At 39.1% G+C, this 19543-nt stretch overlaps 2 protein-coding genes across 4 annotated transcripts; both read left to right on the top strand.

The window, feature by feature from the left end:
* Positions 1-688: 688 nt before the first annotated feature.
* Positions 689-6478, top strand: LOC104967613 (probable phosphatase phospho1). Its single transcript, XM_010797119.1, has 2 exons — positions 689-782; positions 3286-6478. The coding sequence occupies exon 2, from the start codon at positions 3322-3324 to the stop codon at positions 4099-4101; it is 780 nt and encodes a 259-aa protein (XP_010795421.1). The 5' UTR covers positions 689-782; positions 3286-3321; the 3' UTR covers positions 4102-6478.
* Positions 6479-12087: 5609 nt separating this feature from the next.
* Positions 12088-19502, top strand: LOC104967614 (gap junction gamma-1 protein-like). Of its 3 annotated transcripts, none has more exons than XM_010797120.1 (3): positions 12088-12364; positions 13238-13303; positions 17364-19502. In XM_010797120.1, the coding sequence occupies exon 3, from the start codon at positions 17417-17419 to the stop codon at positions 18776-18778; it is 1362 nt and encodes a 453-aa protein (XP_010795422.1). In that variant the 5' UTR covers positions 12088-12364; positions 13238-13303; positions 17364-17416; the 3' UTR covers positions 18779-19502. The 3 variants fall into 3 exon arrangements, with proteins under 3 accessions (XP_010795422.1, XP_010795424.1, XP_010795423.1); XM_010797122.1 differs by having other exon boundaries at positions 12088-12396; XM_010797121.1 differs by having other exon boundaries at positions 12088-12474.
* Positions 19503-19543: the final 41 nt, after the last annotated feature.

The following is a 19543-nucleotide window of genomic DNA, read 5'->3' as shown; positions in this document are numbered from 1 at the left end:
AAACTTGCAAGGAATGTCCAATGAGCTTTTTTTGGTTATGGAGGACTATTTTGGGATTTAAAAGAGCTGAGACCTGTTTTTAAAATGTGGATTTGCCAATCAAGGCTCACATCACGTTATCAGTCTAAAATACTGATGTTAATTCTCCCACAGCTAAATGATTTAGTTCTTGGAACACAATTTGAGGAGGGAATTGTCTTGTTCACAGTAATTTCGTAGAAACAAACATCCAGAATCCTCAGATTGTTGAAATGTATGTTGATAGAACATATATCTATATGCTGTGAGGTAGCCTAGTTTTTAATTTATTAATATGATATTGCCATTTTTTTTTTAGTAGAGGAGAATTAGGTCTATCCAACCATGTGATACACAAATATGTCAGACATTTTCCTTTTGCAACATTAAAGTGATTCACATTAGTACAATCAGAATAAGGTATTTATCTCAGGGGAATGTTGGTTGAATCACAGTATCCCAGCTTAATTTTTTAATAAAAAGGAAAAACCGAAAAATATGACACATTTTTACACATTTCTTCTAAAATAGGACATTATGCATAATGACTACTTTTTACATTTTAAAAAAAAAATGTGCCTCTCCTGGGCTTTTCACTTGAAAGGTCACGCCGGAAGTTGTGTTGACGCTAGCTTGACAGAGTGGCTTTAAATGGGAATACCCTCTGCTGCTGTGGGAGTCTCCTTTAAACGAATCCCCTCGCGTCACTGGGATGCGGTCGCCGGAGCCGGGCACATAGCCGAACATCCCAGCGTTCACTGCCGGTAGGCCTTCATTTCTTTCTTATCATGCACACTTTTGAATTCTGTCATTTTATCCCTGTTTGTGATTGTACTGTTTGCATTTGGGTGTCATTTTCGCGCTCGGACATCATGCCGCCGGCGGTCAGCCTTAACGACTCCTGGCAGAGCTGCGCCAATGACTTTCAGCGGTAACCTCTCCTACAGGAATAGCAGCTCCCGGGTTAAATTTAGATAGCTTAGAGTTTAAATGTGCTCCGTAAATAATGTAGCTGCTGTTTGGGAACAGGACGCTCACTTGGCACAATCCGTCCGAGAAACCGCAGGTTGCAGGACATCAGTACATTACTGAACAACACCAACTAGCTGGCCTCATGTTATTACAGTGAGCTGACATTGTTATGAACAACGGTATGTATGCATTTTAACATGTCCCATCAGGCCCAGCCGCCCTGCAAACCCAAATTATTTTTAAATACATATATTCAGTCTAAATAATATACCATTATTAAATGAAATGTCAGAATTTAGGTCTGCTTAATAAATAAAACCTAGCGTTAGATTATTTTGCATACTCAAAATGGTTTTGATACCAAGGTACACTGTCTCTTATGTCATGATATAAAGGTACATTTTAAGATTGTCAGGGCATTGGTATTTCCTTCTCAATTATGTTTGCATTATGTTAATATATCTAACGTAATCTGTATGTCATTTTTATATAATAGACTGCATCTAAATATATCAGTTTTGTCATCCTTATACAACTTCTTGTTTCCAGTAATGGAATAAGTTAACAGTTATCCATGGCGTCAACAGCTGAGTAGGCCTTCTCATTCCGCAGCATACGCAAATAACTCATGATAACTGATTTGCAAATACATTGTAAATGTTGTACTGAGGTTGATGTTGTTTTAAACTACTGTATGTAGTATCTAGCCTATAGGTAGTGTAATTTATAACAATACATATTGTTTACCAGGATTATCATGTGTCTTGTCTTTGAAAGCTACACATTTAATATATATATATATATATATATCATTACTGCTCTAAAACTGAGAGCATTATAATTACAGGATATGATGCTTAGGGAATAAGGGTTGTTTAAATTGTCAATATATGAGCTGTTAACTTAATTATACAATTTACGCAGTTTTAACCATTTTTATTTGTTGTTCATTTCAACTAATGATGTAGTTTCATAAACTCTTTTTAATAAATGTGATTTTAGGATATTACTTGGTCAAATAGTTTGTTAGTCAGCTAATCTAGCTGCCAAACTACGTTTTATCAAGACTCCCCTATCTGGTGTTACTTTTTTAATCATCATTTTTATTAGATTGAGTAACTACATTATCTATTGGGCATATTAACACTTTTTTCATCACAGGAGTACACAGTGGGTAAATTATATAATCTCTTTGACCAAATACATGTAGAAGAAAACAGTTTTAGATTGTGATATTGTCTTTGTATGTCTTGATCTAATTGTATAGCTAATGTGTTGAGAATAGTTTCCTATGAGTGACTCCTTTGTTAAGTTTCATGTTCCCACATTCACAACAAGTAATTAGTAGTCAAGCTGTCGATGGCAATGAATACTATTTTGGATCTCTTCTTGTATTGTAAGACCCTTAGAGGAGTCACACCCTAACTATTATGCAAACCCAACTTCCTCTCTTTTTGTTCCAATAGTAATCCATAGGTTACTCAACTCATACAGATGTACAGGTTGGGACTTGTATGCACCCCCCTGGGATTGACACAGATTGATGTTCATAGTTTGAATGTCATGAAATGCTGTGAAGCAGAAGTATAAGATAGCACAATACCCAAAGTAGCAAATGCAGCATAACTGCACAACACTATAGCGATAGCTTTTGTTCTTTATCTCATCATTGCTGGTTTGTCTTCAACATTCTTGTTTGTTCCATATATGGTAAAGGTATGCTGTGACATAACGGCTCTCACTTTGCTCAAGTTACAGCATGCCTTTAACAGTGAGACCCTTGTGCTCGAAATATATCCGCTATGTAAATATGGAATTGGCCCTGATCTGAAATTTGGCATGTTTAAATAAAGTTGTATTCCCCAGTCCTAAAGGAATGAGAGAATGTCTTAATGGATAACCATGATAGGAAGTGTATGTCTGGGTGTTTCATATCAGATGCTGCAGTGATTTAAACAAAGACAGAGTGATATTTCCTGAAAATAAACACAGCACACAGAGTACTTGGATTTTTTATTTTCCTAAATGTGATGAACATCCTGTTTATATGTTGATTAATTCAAACTCTGCTCCATTCCTTCCCTCTTGTAAACATGTGTTTCCCCTACAGCTCATAGCCTCATTAAGACTTTTTATACATTTTAATGTTTCCTCAGCATCGGTGCTGCAGTTTAAATTAACAGTGTGATGTCGAACTGTAAAACCAGAAGGGTGTAATAAAAAAACAAACTGTAAAATGCTTCTCTAAATCTGTTACAAGAAACGTAATGACAGTTTTCCATCTACTTTTCTTAGAGAGGGACCACTCAACATTTCCTCCACCCACCAAAGATGACAGCTCCACCAAACCTGAGCCATGCAGCGCCGCAGCAACAGTGCTTTTTGGTGTTGTTCGACTTTGATGAGACCATCATCAATGAGAGCAGCGATGACGCTGTGGTGCGAGCTCTACCGGGCCAACACCTCCCCGACTGGCTGAGAAACAGCTACAGGGAGGGGCACTACAACGAGCACATGCAGAAGGTCCTGCTCTACATGGCGGAGCAGGGTGTGTCCGAGGACTCCATCCGTTCAGCAGTGGAGAAGATCCAGCCCTCCCCCGGCCTCCTGAGCCTCTTCCAGTACCTGCAGAGCCACCAGCAGGACTTTGAGCTGGCAGTGGTCTCCGACGCCAACATGTACATCATCGAGACATGGCTGGAGCGTGCCGGCGTGCGTCACCTTTTCCGGAAGATTTTCACAAACCCGGCAAGTTTCGATGACACCGGCTGCCTCGTGCTGCTCCCGTTCCACTCCCACTCGTGCTCCTGTTGCCCCGAAAACATGTGCAAGCAGGTGATCCTTCGAGAGTATCTGGCAGGCCGGCAAAAGGAGCGTGGAGGCGCCCCCTTCCAGAAAGTGTTCTATATCGGAGATGGGGCCAATGATATATGTCCCTCTTTGGCTCTGGGGCCCCGGGACACTGCTTTCCCCAGGAGGGACTTCCCCATGCACAAGCTGCTTCTGGAGAGGCAGCAGGCCCAGGCGGCCAAGTTCAAGGCAAACGTCGTTCCCTGGATCAGTGGAGAGGACATAGTGGACTGCCTGAAGAAAATAATGGAGGAGAGATGAGGTGTGTGAGTGTGTGTTGGTTTAAGTACGTTAGGGGGGCACAAACAGCAAAGGTGCACAAACCCCAGTCCTAGTGAGAAGCAGGATATGCATGATTTTAACCCAGCCACACTTGCTACAACCTGTAAAGAGTATAAAGAGTAGTTTGATTAGAAATATATATTTCAGAATTTCCCTTTCTCATGGAGAGTTAGATTTTATAAATCCACCACTAGGATTATCTGTACATTTACTATGTAGACGGTGAAAGGAGCCGGTATAAAGCTTAGTATTAAGAATGAAAAACAGGAGGATACTTATATCAGGCTACATCCAAAGGTGATCAAATCTTATACAAATATGTAACATGTTAATAAGAGACTTTTAGAGGTACAGAAAGACAGATTTCCGAAAATTTTGAACTATTCCTTTAATGCTTGCATGGTCTCAAAGCCTTCTGTTATCTAATTCAAAAGAATTGGCTTGATAAATATAGAGATAAATATTATTGATGATGCGTATAAGTTCTGGTTTTCGACCGCTTATAATCTTTAAAAAAAAGTTGTGTAGTGTACTCTGGAGAGAGCTAAGTCCAAAACAGTCAGCTCAATTAAAACCTCTAACATCCTTAAATATGAATGTAACTTAGGGTACATTTGCCAGTATCACTGACTTGTTTGAACTAATCCTGGAGACTTCAGTGACAACTAACAACATCTATTCCACTCTCGGAGGTCTCTTGTGTTGACAGGCTTATATTTTAAACACGTCACACTGCATTGAAGGGCCTTGATGATTGAAGAATAAGTAGGTGTTGCAGCGCTACCTGAGACAAAAGACCACACATGTCGTGTTAGGCAGCTACAAGGACAGCATACAGCAGGGATAAGGTAACGGAGAATCATGTTCAGTACCTTTGCTCTCTCCGTCACTCAGTACTGATACCTAATCTAGGGCTTGATTATATAATGATATTCTACACCAGCATGAGATCCAAAGGGAACGCTGTAGCCATACGCCTGCACTTTGCCCAACATAAAACCCTGTGACTCTGAAACAATGTAAGAAAGCTAGATGCAAAGAACCAATTGACGACTTTGAATTGTATTTGTGTAATTACTAGCTAGCACTCACTGTACGTGTACCATATACAAAACTACTAGTAAATGTTAGTATTATTAAAAGCTATTTGTTTAGTTTGAGTAGGATTCATAGTCTCTAAAAGCCTTTAGGTTTGAATGAATTCCCAGTCAACTATAGTGTTTTGAGTGAGTGGTTATGTACTTATTTAGTATGTTTGCAAGCTAACCTCATGCTGCCTCACTAAATCCATAACAGGAACTGTACAATATATTTTCAAGAAGCACATACATTTAGGCGGTTAACAAGAGGCATTCATATTTTGTTAATATTAAGGAAATAGTGAAATATTTTGTCTTTCCCTATTTGTTTTTCCATCCTGTAACATGGCATGTATACCGTGTGTTTGTTGATTTTTGCCGCCTGTTTATGGTTTTCATGTTAGTATACAGTGCACACAAGTTAACAATCACTCACATTAGGTCATGTTTGGTAACTTAAGGCCAGACGTAGTATGAATAATTCCGCCTATGTTTGCATTTTTCAACCATATCCATACACTGAACAAGCCATTGCAGTTCACAAAAAGAAAGGTTGGGTGCTGATGAAAATCAGTCAAAGATATAAGTATATATATTATAAGCCTAATAGTCGATGAACATTTTCTAGCCATAAAAAGCAACTTTATGCTATAAAAGTGCTGGAAATGTTCCATTTTAGTTTCTCAGGGAGTAAAGAAGGACGTATTAACAAGCAAACATAATAATAAATGTTTGGAGAAATAAATATATTTGCTGCTCTGAGAACAACATTTTAATGTATGATAGAAACCGATGTTTATGAGAAATAATCAAAGCATTCACAGTGTGATCCTTAAACTCTGTGAGATCAAAAATAATCCATTAATGCTTTGTGATTGGGACACTAGAGTTCTGTGAGATTTACTCCTTTTGCGATAAAAGTACTGTAACAGATGGTATTTTATTTAACTGTCTGTGTAGCTGTAACACTTCCATGTGCAATAATAAAATGCTTTATACTTTGTACGGAATAAATAACTTTTAGGTTAATCATGGAGAACTTGACATTTCAGGGATGTGAATTGACACCAGATCACCAAACTAGAGTTTTTTTATTCAACTTTAAAATGGCATTATGGCTTCACAACAACCAAATAAAAGTATGGGTTGTTAGTACTCTGCTAAGCTAAAACCTTTTCCCTTAACTTTTGGTTTGCTGTACCTTTTGTGTGTTTCTAATCAAAGATCAATGTATGTGTGTAATGCATCAGTGTAACAGGAATATAAAGCCATTATCTGATGAATCTGTTTCAGTTGTGTGTTTTACAGCCGCACGTTTTAAATACTAGTTTCCTCTTAAGGGTCAGTAAGACTCATGATATAATCAGCTGCTTTTGTAGTATTATAATGACAAAACAATCTCACTTCAATGTTCATTTGGTAATTATCCTGGAGCTCTTGATCAGTTTAGATCGCCATGCAGGTTTTCACAGACATTTCCTTTTTACATCTTTTTGAGTAAGACGGATTGAAGTTACTTTATTAAAATAAATGTATAGTATATCAATTAATGAAAACTGTTAATATATAGTATTTTTATGATGTTTAAAAAATACTCAAGAAAATAACAAAAAATCCCCCAAAACCTGTAGTTATTATTCTCAGTTATAAATATGTTCTGCTTTTCTCTGTTTATGTCATCATATGCTTAATTTATTTGGGTGTTGGACCGCTGAGGGGAAAAAGTCATTACAAACAATTTTTTTAAAATAGCCTTCATGATTAATCAATGAGTTATTTCTTATCGAGCAAATCATGTGAAATCTTCAAAAGATCCGATATAGTTAGACTCAAGATTGTTTTGTCAGCATGTGTTTCAAAGAGCACTAATAAAGTTTACAACTCAATTTAGCAATGTGTTGTTAGAGAGCCAGTGGCGTAACAAGGTTATGATTGGCCCCGGTGCAAATATTGTTTTGGCCCCCCCCCCCCATCGCCCCTTACATAAGCGCACGCTGATGCGCTCACACACGCACGGACACACACAACCACTCATAAGCGCCACATGTAGGCTATCAACAACAGCCTGCCCTGGTCTCAGACCACCACACCCCTGACAACGGCACAGCAAACTAATTACACAATCACTTTACAGAATTAATCGAGATTTGGAGGACGATGTATGTCAAAAGAATCTATCTAATTTTGTCAGTTTAGCCATTACATCTCCTTGTTCTCTCTTGTCCTTTCTCTTTTGAGCGCTGCTCTTGTACTTTGGTTTGCTGTACATTATAAATGCAAGCTATTACATTTTTTATAACGTTGCCAAACTTGCTGCTGCTAGCTATAGTACCTATAACTTTTGAGGTTGATTAAACGTTTCGCTCGTCAAGGTATCACATGACATGAAAGGGAGCAAGGTCCTTGGACAGACAAATTACAAATTAATTTAGGTTGCTTGGTTACTTTGAAGACTGCATGAACCGGTCAATGCCATTGGGGCCCCCCCCAAAAAAAGGTATATATATAAAAAAAATGTAATCTTTTTTTCTTTATTTTTTGCATGGGCCCCTGGCCGGCTCCACGCCACTGTAAAGAGCCCATTATAGTCTGAAATAAATTCCTAACCAGTTTGGGCTGATAATATTACTAGAGAACAAACATAAATTTGCTGATGGTTTTATGCTAATGTTTCGGGAGAGACAATGTCAAGCCGTTGCCGAAGAAGTGATAAGAGGATGGGGGAGTGATTTAGAGAGAAGGGACAAGGTGAGGAAGCCTCACGTGACGTAATCTGCCCTCTCCAAGTATTTGACAGGTTGATTTAGCAGCAGAGGCAGAAGGGAGGACAGAAGAGACTCCGAGTGAGAGGAGTCATCCAATCCGCTTTCTCAACTTGCAGGACTTCAGACAGCCAAAGGACAAAGTGAAGACAGAAGGGCAGGATTAGAGGAGAGTGCAGACAGAAGAGTGGAGGGGGTGGTGTCACTGAAAGAGAGTCAGCAGTGTGGAAGTTGAGAGGAAAGACAGACTGAAACACTGAGCTGTGGTGATAAGAGAAGACATTAGAAATGAGATGGGTAAACCACCAGCATTGCCAGGACATAGTGGCCTTCATGGGACATTAAAGGGGAACTATTTAGTTTTTAAACATCATAGTCTGTTTCCAGATTACTACTGCATAGAAAAAACAACAACGCCTTTGGTGATTCTAAAAGCCCCAACCCCAAATCAGAATAATAGCCTAAAGTGACGTCACTCGAGTCAGCGTTGATTGTGGCTGAAGACTAAAAGTTTGAAACAAAAAAAATCTGTGAGGGTTGAACTAAAACAATGTTACGCTCCTTATCTTTGCTAGATGCCTGTACCGCTATTTGCATAATACATCTGACAGAACTGTTGGAAGTTGAGTTGGATTGTGGGTAATGTAGGCTCCAGGTTTTGACAGAAAAGTTTATGAATAGAGCATATGAGTGTAAGATAGAGAAAAAAACAACAATAATTTTACCAACTGTTTTTTATAAAAACGAGAGCAAGTTGAGGGATAAAACTGATAGGCAACAGTTTATTTTACAAATGACATAAGCCTTTAATTTATCGTATTGATGCTTTGACATGTTTTTTTAAAAATAAGAAAAATCTGAGATTCAAAATTAAAACAATTCAGCGCTGCAATTTAATCCAATCAAGAACACAAAAGGTAAATGTAAGCGTATAGCTTCTCAGGCTTCTTAAAAACTCTTGAAGTGAACTGCCCCTACCTTAACCTTTGAAGGGGTCACAAGCCAAAGATTGCCTAACACTGGTTTCAGTATGTGCAGAAAATAAAAAATGTTGACCAGAAGATGGTGCCAAGTGAACATTTTTCTATCAAAGCTGCTGCTGTGCAGTAACAGAGATATATCAGTTCATACAACACACCAAGCTCACAGTAACATTGAGTTGTGTTGCTATTGGTTAATGAGAAAACAATTTGACAACAACAGGCTTCCTTCATTCTGGAGGCCATGGTGACGGAGTTGACACGAGGTGTTTGTGTGAGTTTGACGTGATGCTGGAGTCAGCCAAGTAATCTGCTGATTCAGCTATCTTACTTGTAAAGAATTCAGTCTTTTTTTGTCCCTGAACTTATCCCCAATGTAAGCCCTTCCCCCAGTTACCCCAGTAAGTCTTCCTCTAGTTTGACTTCTGTCAGATCAGATGAAGACATGCCATGTGTCATCTTTGCATCTAATCTCACATTGTTCTCTCTCTCCACATCTGATTCCTTCTTACTGATTTAATCTGTCACTCTCTCCCTCGGGTGAATCCATGTCATTGTTGTTGTCTCCCATCATAGTTTCTGTTGTCAGTCCAGGGCTTCAAATGATAACGCCACCAGCAAAAAGCTGACTGTACAATGCACTTGTAGCCCACACTGAACTTCGCTTTCTTTGTATTGACTTCTTCTTCCAATATGATTTAGCCATCTGTTAGCGCTGGGCTTTTGCAACTCTCAGCTCAATAGATCCTCAAAGAATTGATCTTTCAATTTGGGTCATATACACGCTGACATTGTTAGGGTAAGAGTATATGCTGTGTCTATTATGACTTATAGGCTAAAGATAAATTGCTGCCCAACTCAATTTCAAATGACCTCCAGAGGAAAGTGAATGCATAGAAAACCCAATTAACATCAATCTGCTGAGAATGATGACAAATCGTATTTGAGGATCTTGAACTCGTCAATGACTCTTGTTGTACCTCACCGTCAATATCCACAAACCAGCCTTCCCCCCACCGATAACCAGTCTATGCCAATAACAGAAGACCCTTGTCTGTTAAAATGCTTTTAAATTGGCAGAGCTGTCCGATGATTGCTTTTATTGATACTCTCATAGATTTATCTCCATTCAATTACTCCTTCTGAGGTGAAAGATAACTCCATTAAGGGACTTGGGCCTTGTAAGAGGTCACTTTAAATTAGGATGTGGACTTCCTATGCCAAAACGCTATCAGACTGATTAGGGTTGTTTTACTTCCCTGTGTGTGATTCTTCCACTGATAGTTTAAGAATACAATGCCAGCCAAAAGTCAAGCTAATGTCTTTGAGCAGGGGCCCTCCATGACAGAAAAAAGATGGTTGGCTACATAAGGAGTTAGAAGGAAGAAGGAAGTGTGGGTGAGCTGACATTTCTCATCCTCTTGAGATGGAGAGTGGAGATAAAACTAAGATTCTTTCACTTGAAGGTCATCAGCCACAAAAGGAACAATGCTTGTCCTTGTCTGCATGTCCTTTGAGCAGGTTACATATCATAAAATAAACCTCCCTGCATTGGGAAGAGCTTTTTTGTATCCGTGAGTTATCTGCTGCAGCTGCAGCGATCGAGGTGAACGGAACAAAGGCCATACTTTGATGGAAATAATCATTTATCTTGTGAGGCAATGCAGAGGAAACAAATAATTTGGGCAAAAGTGTTCCATGTTGTTATTAAAGGTGTACTAAATGTAGTTTCCCACCAACATAAAGTTATGGTACTTCTGTGAGACAGAAGTAGAATCTGAATTAGCATAAGTCAAGACTTCCTGACTTTGACCTTTTTTTCCATTTCCCGTGTCACGTAGTCACAGCTGTGAAGGGGGTTCCCACAGTCAACCAAACATTTTTCCACATTTACGAGGGGTCTTATAGCATGACACACCATTTAATCCACCACAGAGATCACATAAAAAAGATTATCATAACAGATAATATAACGATACATTTATATTTTCCCTGAACTGATATTCATTTATACTTCAGACCTTCTCTTTTGCTGACACCCATAAGGTCAATATGGTTCAAAAAATATACCATAATTCCCACAATGCAACTGTATAGCATCATTTTAATCCTTTAAAGTCCCCATATCTTTAAACATTTTCATATCATCTGGGTTATTTGTTGGGCTCCCAGCCGATCTACAGATGACATTATACAGCTGTGAGGGGTGTTTTCCGTGGTGAGTAAACTGACCTTTATGTGTGAAATTCATGGAGAGCCACTTAAAGCTTGTTGAGGAATTGATAGCAGAAGGGATGAAAGCTAAAGATTTCTATCCAAAGCCTGATGGAAGAAGATGAAACAAATTGTCTGTGTCTGTTCAGCCTCAGGTTGCGTCTGAGGACAACAATGTGGTTAATATATGTGTTGTCTGAAATCTCTGGTCTGTGCCCTTTTCATAAAGCACTGAGTCCCTCTACGGTCTGTGAAGCCATACCTAGAAGGAACTGGAGGAAAACAGATGCCATGCAATTAAACTTTAAAAAATAAATATGATTGTTATCATTATGTTTTACAACATATTTCACCTCTTTGCTTCATGGTGAGTGGACGACAAAGTCCTAATTTGTCCCAAGATAATTTTCCACTTGTCAATGATGACAGATAGATGAAGATGATGAAGGCAAAAGGTCATAACCTCTGGAAAAATGTGGCTAAAGAATAATAGACTGTGCAATGTTTTTACATAGTGGGAGAACTGGTATTTCCTGCACAATGGAGACTTCTTCAGCATTCAACTGCAGGTTTAAAATGTGAGGCATATTCAATGATCCAGTAAGGAACTAGTGCCATTTAAATTAGGTTAAAGTTTGCATGTTTCGTCCATGGCAGTTCTTAAAAAACTATAATTTGAATTCCCTTTGTGTCATTGCAGTAATGTAGCCAGAAATGGATGCATTTGCAAATGGAGAATGTAGTTTATCTCAACAAAATTCCATAATGAAAAATGCCTTGTGATTCTCTCTCTATCTCTCTATCTCTCTCTGTCACACACACACACACACACACACACACACACACACACACACACACACACACACACACACACACACACACACACACACACACACACACACATCCCCTCCTTGCCTTGCTCCAGCCCATTTGTCTTCCTCTTTTCTCACACAATCAAGCTTCCTCCCAGCCCAGTGAAGTCTCCGTCTTATATCGTCAATTTAATACTTGAATTAGTAAAAACTTCACTCTCTCAAAACTTTCAGTACATTTTCACGACAAAACGTCTATGTCGTAGTTTTTGCTGAAATTCGGCTATGAAGATTTTATTTCCCCTGCACAGAAGTACCGTTTCTTTCCGGTTGATTTGTGAAGTGGGAGCAGCTCTCTGACGGAGGGCAGCGGCGCCAAATGTGCGTGTGACAAGGTGAGGATGCTGGGTGGATTCACACACACCAGGTAGGACACTATGTCGGTCTCCTGTTACATCTAAAAGTGTGTTTGAGGAGAACTTACTAGAACGACGATAGGACAAAGGTAAGGCACTAGAGATGCGATGAGATTTGCCAGGTCAAGATGCATTTTTTGAATAAAAACAACCATGCTATGTTAGCTGATTTAGCTAGTTAATTAACGTTATGTTAACTGTTAACGTCATAATGTTTACTAGCAGGTTCGACAACGTAAGATTAACTTTGTCTATTGTGTTTCACAAGCTATTTAAGTTACTGTTACATGACCAACGTTCCTGATAATCATCTATAGTCACTAATAAGCAAATACAACCTATTTTAGTTATTAAAGTCATAACAAAAAAACGACCCTCTGCAAATGTTTCCAGGGTCGTTCCTTACCGTTAGCCTAACGTTGCTTGCCTTAAAAATACGTCATGGGACTTCCAGTTGTGAATTTGATTTGGTGTAAGGAGTGCAGACAACTTTTAATTTCAATGACTATACATAAATGCTATTTATGTTATTAACCTAGTTGATAAGACAATTATATGTCGTAAGAAAAGTAAAAAAAACACCATCACAATGTCCTGTAATCTCTACTGAAAAATCTGTGCAATCTTCTTCACAGATTATTAACTTTTCATCAATGTATTAAAAAGCACAAAGTAAGTAATCAGAAGAACATTAAAAAAAAACATGAAATGCATTTTAGATTTTCAACTTAAGTAAAAGCTTTTCCAACAGAGATATTGAAATACATGAACCATTGGATATTGCCATGTCAACTAACAAAACTACTTTCATAAATAACACCTGTGTATTTGTTACGTCTTTTTACCTTGCAGGTACATGGGGTTTGATATATCTCGGAATTCTGGCTTAAGAGCACAGGAAGGATCAAACAAAAAGAGGTAACATGATTTATGGCCGTATGCAAAAATATTAAGAAGGATGAATACATTTCATTACACCCTGTGCTTTAATCACATATTGCATATTCAGTTTTTGTATTAGTTTGAGTAGTTAAGAAGTAAAGAAGTAGCAGTACTAGTGCTGGTTGTTGTAAAAAAAGGGGTAGTAGTAAATGACTTGGTGAAATGACTTATTGTAAGTCGCTTTGGATAAAAGTGTCAGCTAAATGCAATGTAATGTAATGTTAAGATAAACGCTAAAAACCTCTGGTTGTCTATGATATTTCAAATCAAAGATACCTGAAAACTAAAGGCTTATTTTTAAGAAGAATCCCCAAATACATCGAACATAATGTGTTTAGTTCCATAGCAAAAGGTGGTGAATTCTGATGGTAAAACAAAGTATGCTTCTCTCTGAAAATAGTATTTTCATTCATGACCTGAGCACAGAGCAACATAACCAAATATGCCTTTGTACAAGGCAATAGTTCCCCTGTTCTTGTTGTAATACTGGTTCCTTTGAACTTGATCATAGATCTATGGAAGCTAGCGTAGTTTGCATCGGCTCTTTCTACATCACAAATTAGCTGGTAACGCCAGAGGCTTGTGTCTTGATCAAGTTCTGTTGTGAATACATACACGACTTCCTTGTGTGATTTGACATGTGGTTTGATGGCTGAGAGTCACATTCAACCCTGTGGCATCCATTACAGTGATTGGAGATGAGTTTGGTGATCACACTTGAAGTCATTCACAAAGCATTTCCTCGGGAGTCGGGACGGAAAGTTAGTTTGTATGAGTAATTTCCTTCTTGTTATTGTGATTGCTCTCAGTTCTGCTAGTTGTAACCACAAGATTTCATTTAGTTCCATTGTCTTTATCTGCACTAAATGTCCAACGGGGGAGTTTTAGCAAACTTATAATTAGCCACGCTTTGATTTATGGACAGGAAGTCCTGTCTCGGGGCATCTTTAACACACAGACATTGCTTTTCCCGTCAGTTTTCTAGTGTTTGGTATGTCGCTAATGCACAAAACAAACACCCCAAAAATATACTGTACCTTTAAAAAAGAAATGCATTGTCAGCAAGCTACAACATTTTTACACGTCGCCTTTCAAGTTAATAGCGGCTGAGTGTTTCTCATTCAAAAGATAGATTTTGGGTAGAGCATCACTTTAACTGCGCTGAAGGGAACCACAAACCTTCACATTCACAGCTTGAAGCCTTCTTAGATAGGCATGTACAAGGTTGGCTGCTCTTTAAAGTAAAACTCCACAAATAATCTTTTTAACTGCCGCTGTTGGAAACTGGAGGCTGTTGGTCTGGCGCTGGAAGACATCTGGGAAAAATGCAATGTATCACCTTCAGGGATTCGTTGTGGCGCTTCTAGCAACTTGGGCGGTTGAGCTGGTGATACTTATTGAGTCTAGGCAGGTGTTTTACAACAAACAATTCGACTTCATTTGCCATTCAAATATATTTGTTGGCCATTTTCTAGTTAACTTAACGATAGATTTGGGGGTTCCCATTGATTCTTGTTAAAATAAATGTGTTAATAGCCGGCTCTAGTTTAATGCATGTTTTAAAAGAGAGGTTAGAGTGTGTTTATCATCGAAATCCGTTCATCAATTTTCATCTTATTTTATTTGTCTGTGTCTGTTTGGAGATTTTGGTGTAACATTGTATTCTCTTATCACCTCAAATTCTTGATATTATGACCTAAATTTGCTTTCTTGCCATCCACACGATTTGTGTTGGAGTGTTGTTGATAACTGTTCTACCGGGCCTCCAAATAGCACATTACACAACACGGCCAGATGTGCAGTTTTAGAGCGCATGTGACTCTTAATGAGACAGTCGAGACTTTTTTCTTTCCAGAGTGAGAAATGAGAAAGCATGGTAACAGCAGCTGGACCTGCTTTAATAGGAGTTGTTTGTATAAAATAGAAATAAAACCAAATCAAATGTCATACTGATTAATGCGACAGGGAGTCAGTGTGCCTATTATAAATAAAAATGTCAGACCTGTTTATACACCTGTATATACGAGTATAAATACATTTCAAATAATTAATTGGGGTTTCTAGGGTTTTTGAATACAGAAAAAGAAAGTCAAATGAAAAACAACTTTTTAAATAATTGACACAATTTACAATATGTTATCAGAAGATATTAATATCATTATTGATTATATATTTTATTTATTAAATTGTTGTTGAGTATAAAGATATTTGTGGAAAATATTCAAATATCTTGTTTCTTCAGCCTGTAATAACAATGTATAGCTGCCACTAATGACCAATTATCTAGCCATTCAACCCTTATTATATGGAATGTATAATGTAGCAGGCAACTTCAGGCTTTATGAGTGTACTTAGCTGCTACAAGGAGAAAAGATGGAAAGAAACATGCCTACGTTTACTGCATTTACTACGTCAATAATGCCAACTAGTTGCGGCAGCCCTAAAAAATGTCTGTTATTTAATATATAGTGATTTCAAACTTGTGAAACTAGAAGGTCCCTTGGAGAGTGCAAGGTATGTATTAACCATGTATTAGTCCATGTATTAACATCATGATATGGATCCGCTCCAAAATGTGGCGACCCATGCTTCACACTTGTACCAAGTTTTATAAAACAAATGAAGCAATTTACAAACCAAACACTAAACGTAAACTCCTTGACGGATCCAAACGGCCAGCCAATTAGAAGAATAACTTTTGGATTGAAATTGTAAACACTGCAAAAAAGTATCTTGCCAAACAACATGATAACATAATTGACTTCAGTTCATACAGTGACAGCCTCTCAACAACCGCAAGGCTGTTTCTTATCAGCGGACCTTGTTTGCCTCAGTGTCTGCCTCCTGTTGGTAGATTAATGTCAAGAGCATGTTATAATAGGCAACCATGGAGGAGCCTTGATAGTTGGAATATAAACTACCCTCTAACAAACTGTGAACTGAAACACATCACACATGCAGACATGGTCTGTCCCGCAGAAGTCTGACCCTTTTAGATTTCCTCTCACATGAGTAACTTGTCGAGATGTTGGTTGCTTATGTTTTGGGCAGATGGATGTCTGCAGGTAAAACTGAGATTGTTTAGGGTTAGGTACAGTGTGAGGTGGTTTGGATTAGACAAGGACAAATATTTCATCTAAATTTAACTGAAAGGAAAGTATACTTGATGTACTATTTTAAATGAGCTGTTGTGTGTGTGTGTGTGTGTGTGTGTGTGTGTGTGTGTGTGTGTGTGTGTGTGTGTGTGTGTGTGTGTGTGTGTGTGTGTGTGTGTGTGTGTGTGTGTGTGCTGCTTCATTGCTATCTGTTAGCCAGCCATCTAGTTTACAACTCTTTGCTAGTCATGTCTAGCTAATTACAGCACAAATAAACATTTAAACAAGGAGCTGAGCCAGTTTTGAAGCTAGTATTTCATATTGTTGTTGTGTTCAATTCATTAATTATAACCTTACTGTTATTCGTCTGCAGTATCTGGGAAAAACAATGTGAGTTAGAACTTTTTATTTTTTTAAACAGCTTAAACTATTATCATAAAATGTTTTATATATATTCATAGTAATTCAGGTCATATTTTTAAATTGCACAAATGATGCAGTCAGTACTTGATATTAATTATACTTTCAAGTTATTTAGCTATTTCCTCTCCAGGTTTTTAGTATTTCAGCAGTTGTCTTGTAGCACAAATTCAAGTTTTGAGTCTATGGAACATCTGGATGCACTAACAACCTCATGTAAGATGCCTATCAGGAGCGCTCAGTTAACAATAGCAATTATGGTTACACATTCCATTGTCGTCATTATTCTTCCCTTTGTGTACTATTGCCAAGGGGATGTTTAGACGTGAGCTGTGGGGCAAAGCTATTAAAAGCATCAAGGATTAACATGTTGTTATTTTAAATGTGCTGGTCTTTAGTTCTGGGCAGATCTTTAAACGGCAAAAAATATGGTCTAGATATGATTCAGTATTAATGTGTGCATTTTCCATACAGAGTTTTCTGCACGGCACAGAGTTTAATCATCGATGTTCTCTCCACAGGGAAGTAAGCGGGGGTGTACGTTGCCTCTCTCTGTAGTTTCCTTTCCATTACCATGAGTTGGAGTTTCCTGACTCGCCTGCTGGAAGAAATCCACAACCATTCAACATTCGTGGGCAAGATCTGGCTCACAGTCCTGATAGTTTTCCGCATCGTGCTGACGGCCGTGGGTGGGGAGTCTATCTACTACGATGAGCAGAGCAAGTTTGTCTGCAACTCGGGCCAGCCGGGCTGCGAGAACGTCTGCTACGACGCCTTCGCTCCACTCTCACACGTCCGCTTCTGGGTTTTCCAAATCATCCTGGTGGCCACGCCTTCCCTCATGTACCTGGGCTACGCTGTCAACAAAATTGCCCGGGCAGAGGAGCAGTGCGAAAATGGGGGAGTGAGTGGAATGTCGCGGAGGAAGACCAAGAAGCCCTACCTTGCTGGCAGAAAGCAGCACAGGGGCACCGAAGAGGCCGAGGAGGACCAAGAGGAAGACCCCATGATCTACGAAATGGCCGAGGTTGAGAGTGACGGTGATGGAGCAGCGAAAGGAGTCAGTGGTGATAAAAATGCAAAGGTCAAGGTGCGTCATGATGGCCGCCAGCGTATCAAAGAGGATGGACTGATGCGTATTTATGTCCTTCAGCTCTTGACGCGCTGCGTGCTGGAGGTGTTGTTCCTGTGTGGACAGTATGCCCTGTATGGATTTGCTGTTCCCGCCTCCTACGTGTGCTCTGACGACCCCTGCCCTCACAAAGTGGACTGCTTTGTATCCCGGCCCACTGAGAAAACTATCTTCCTCCTCATCATGTACACAGTCTCCCTGCTCTGCCTGGCACTCAATGTCTGGGAGATGCTTCACCTGGGCGTCGGTACCATCTGTGACATCGTGCGCTCTCACCGGGTGCGCCTCCCAGAGGAAGAGCTGTACGGGCTTACGCGTGAACAAGGAGCTCTTAATGAGGCACGATTGAGTGGAGACGATTACAGCAGCTACCCTTTTTCTTGGAACGCACCATCAGCTCCGCCTGGGTACAACATCGCCATCAAGCCTCTCCTGGTATCTACAGGGCACCACGACCAGCCACTTCCCATTACTGATCTGAATAATGCTAAGATGACAAGCAGGCAAAACCACGTGAACATTGCCCAAGAGGAGCGCCAGCAGTACACCAATAATGAAGAGAACCTGTGCAGAGGAGGGATGGGAGATGCTTCCAGAGTTCTTAAGGACATCCATCAGCCTCAGAACCAGCTGGAGGCCTACAGCCAGCCACAGAGCCACACTAACAACCACAGCAAGCCTCACCGTGAGCGGAAACACAGACAGGCCTCCAAACACACCGCAAGCAAGTCAAACAGGGCCGGAGGCAGTAGCACCAGCAGTAGCAGCAAATATGGAGTCATAAAGGGCTCCGAGTGGATCTGAAATTCACACTACAGATTTGTGTTTTCGTTATTCTTAAAAATGCAAATCCTGATGCAGGAAGATGTTGGTGCTTTCTTTAATTCCCTGTGAATATGCAGAGGCTGCCATGCTGTAACCTAAGGTGCCTTAGTTAAACACAAAATGTCCTCATCACTATGGACTGAAAACAGTCCTACTGTCTATGTGAGTCTTTTTTCATTACCATCCAGGTTACACTTTAAAAAGTATTGTTTTTTTCTGAGTATGCAATATTATATGCACGTTTTAATTCATTGTTTTTCCGAGCCATGAAGATAAACAAGAGAGTATGTTTTCATGTAATCATTTTACAGTATTTCCATGTATTCTTTGAAGAGCCAAATTAAGTTCAGTAATGTTTTAAAAGTTTTTGAAATGTATCATTCAATGAAAATGTTTGGCAAAGTTTAATGATCTAACTGTTCAAACTGTTGTCATTGTCTTAGTGCCAAGTTGTTTTTTTGTTTGTTTCACCTTTATGCTTTAAAGGTTTTCTGCATCATTAGTGTTTAATTAACATAACAAACCATAACCAGTGTATCTGGCCTGTTGTTCTTTTTCCCCGGCCTGGTATAATGCATTCGCTGTCATTAATAATTACCTTAATTTGCAGATTTTCAAATTGAAATGTCATTAAGGCTAGTCCTTTGCACTGTGCCAGTGTTTTGTGAAAATATATTTTTATGGTAAAAGAAGTGCATGGTTTGAATAAAGAATAGTTTTTTTTCATCTTGTCTTTGTTGTCAG

This window comes from Notothenia coriiceps, unplaced genomic scaffold (genome assembly GCF_000735185.1).
Source record: "Notothenia coriiceps isolate Sejong01 unplaced genomic scaffold, NC01 NC01_scaffold00037483, whole genome shotgun sequence".
In the NCBI taxonomy this organism is placed as follows: Eukaryota; Metazoa; Chordata; class Actinopteri; order Perciformes; family Nototheniidae; genus Notothenia; species Notothenia coriiceps.
The sequence above is the reverse complement of the archived record's forward strand: the minus strand, read 5'-3'. Positions and strand labels throughout refer to the sequence as shown.

Bases quoted from the DNA above. Each gene is read 5' to 3' on its own strand.
- LOC104967613 (XM_010797119.1), top strand. From the start codon at position 3,322: ATGACAGCTCCACCAAACCTGAGCCATGCAGCGCCGCAGCAACAGTGC.
- LOC104967614 (XM_010797120.1), top strand. From the start codon at position 17,417: ATGAGTTGGAGTTTCCTGACTCGCCTGCTGGAAGAAATCCACAACCAT.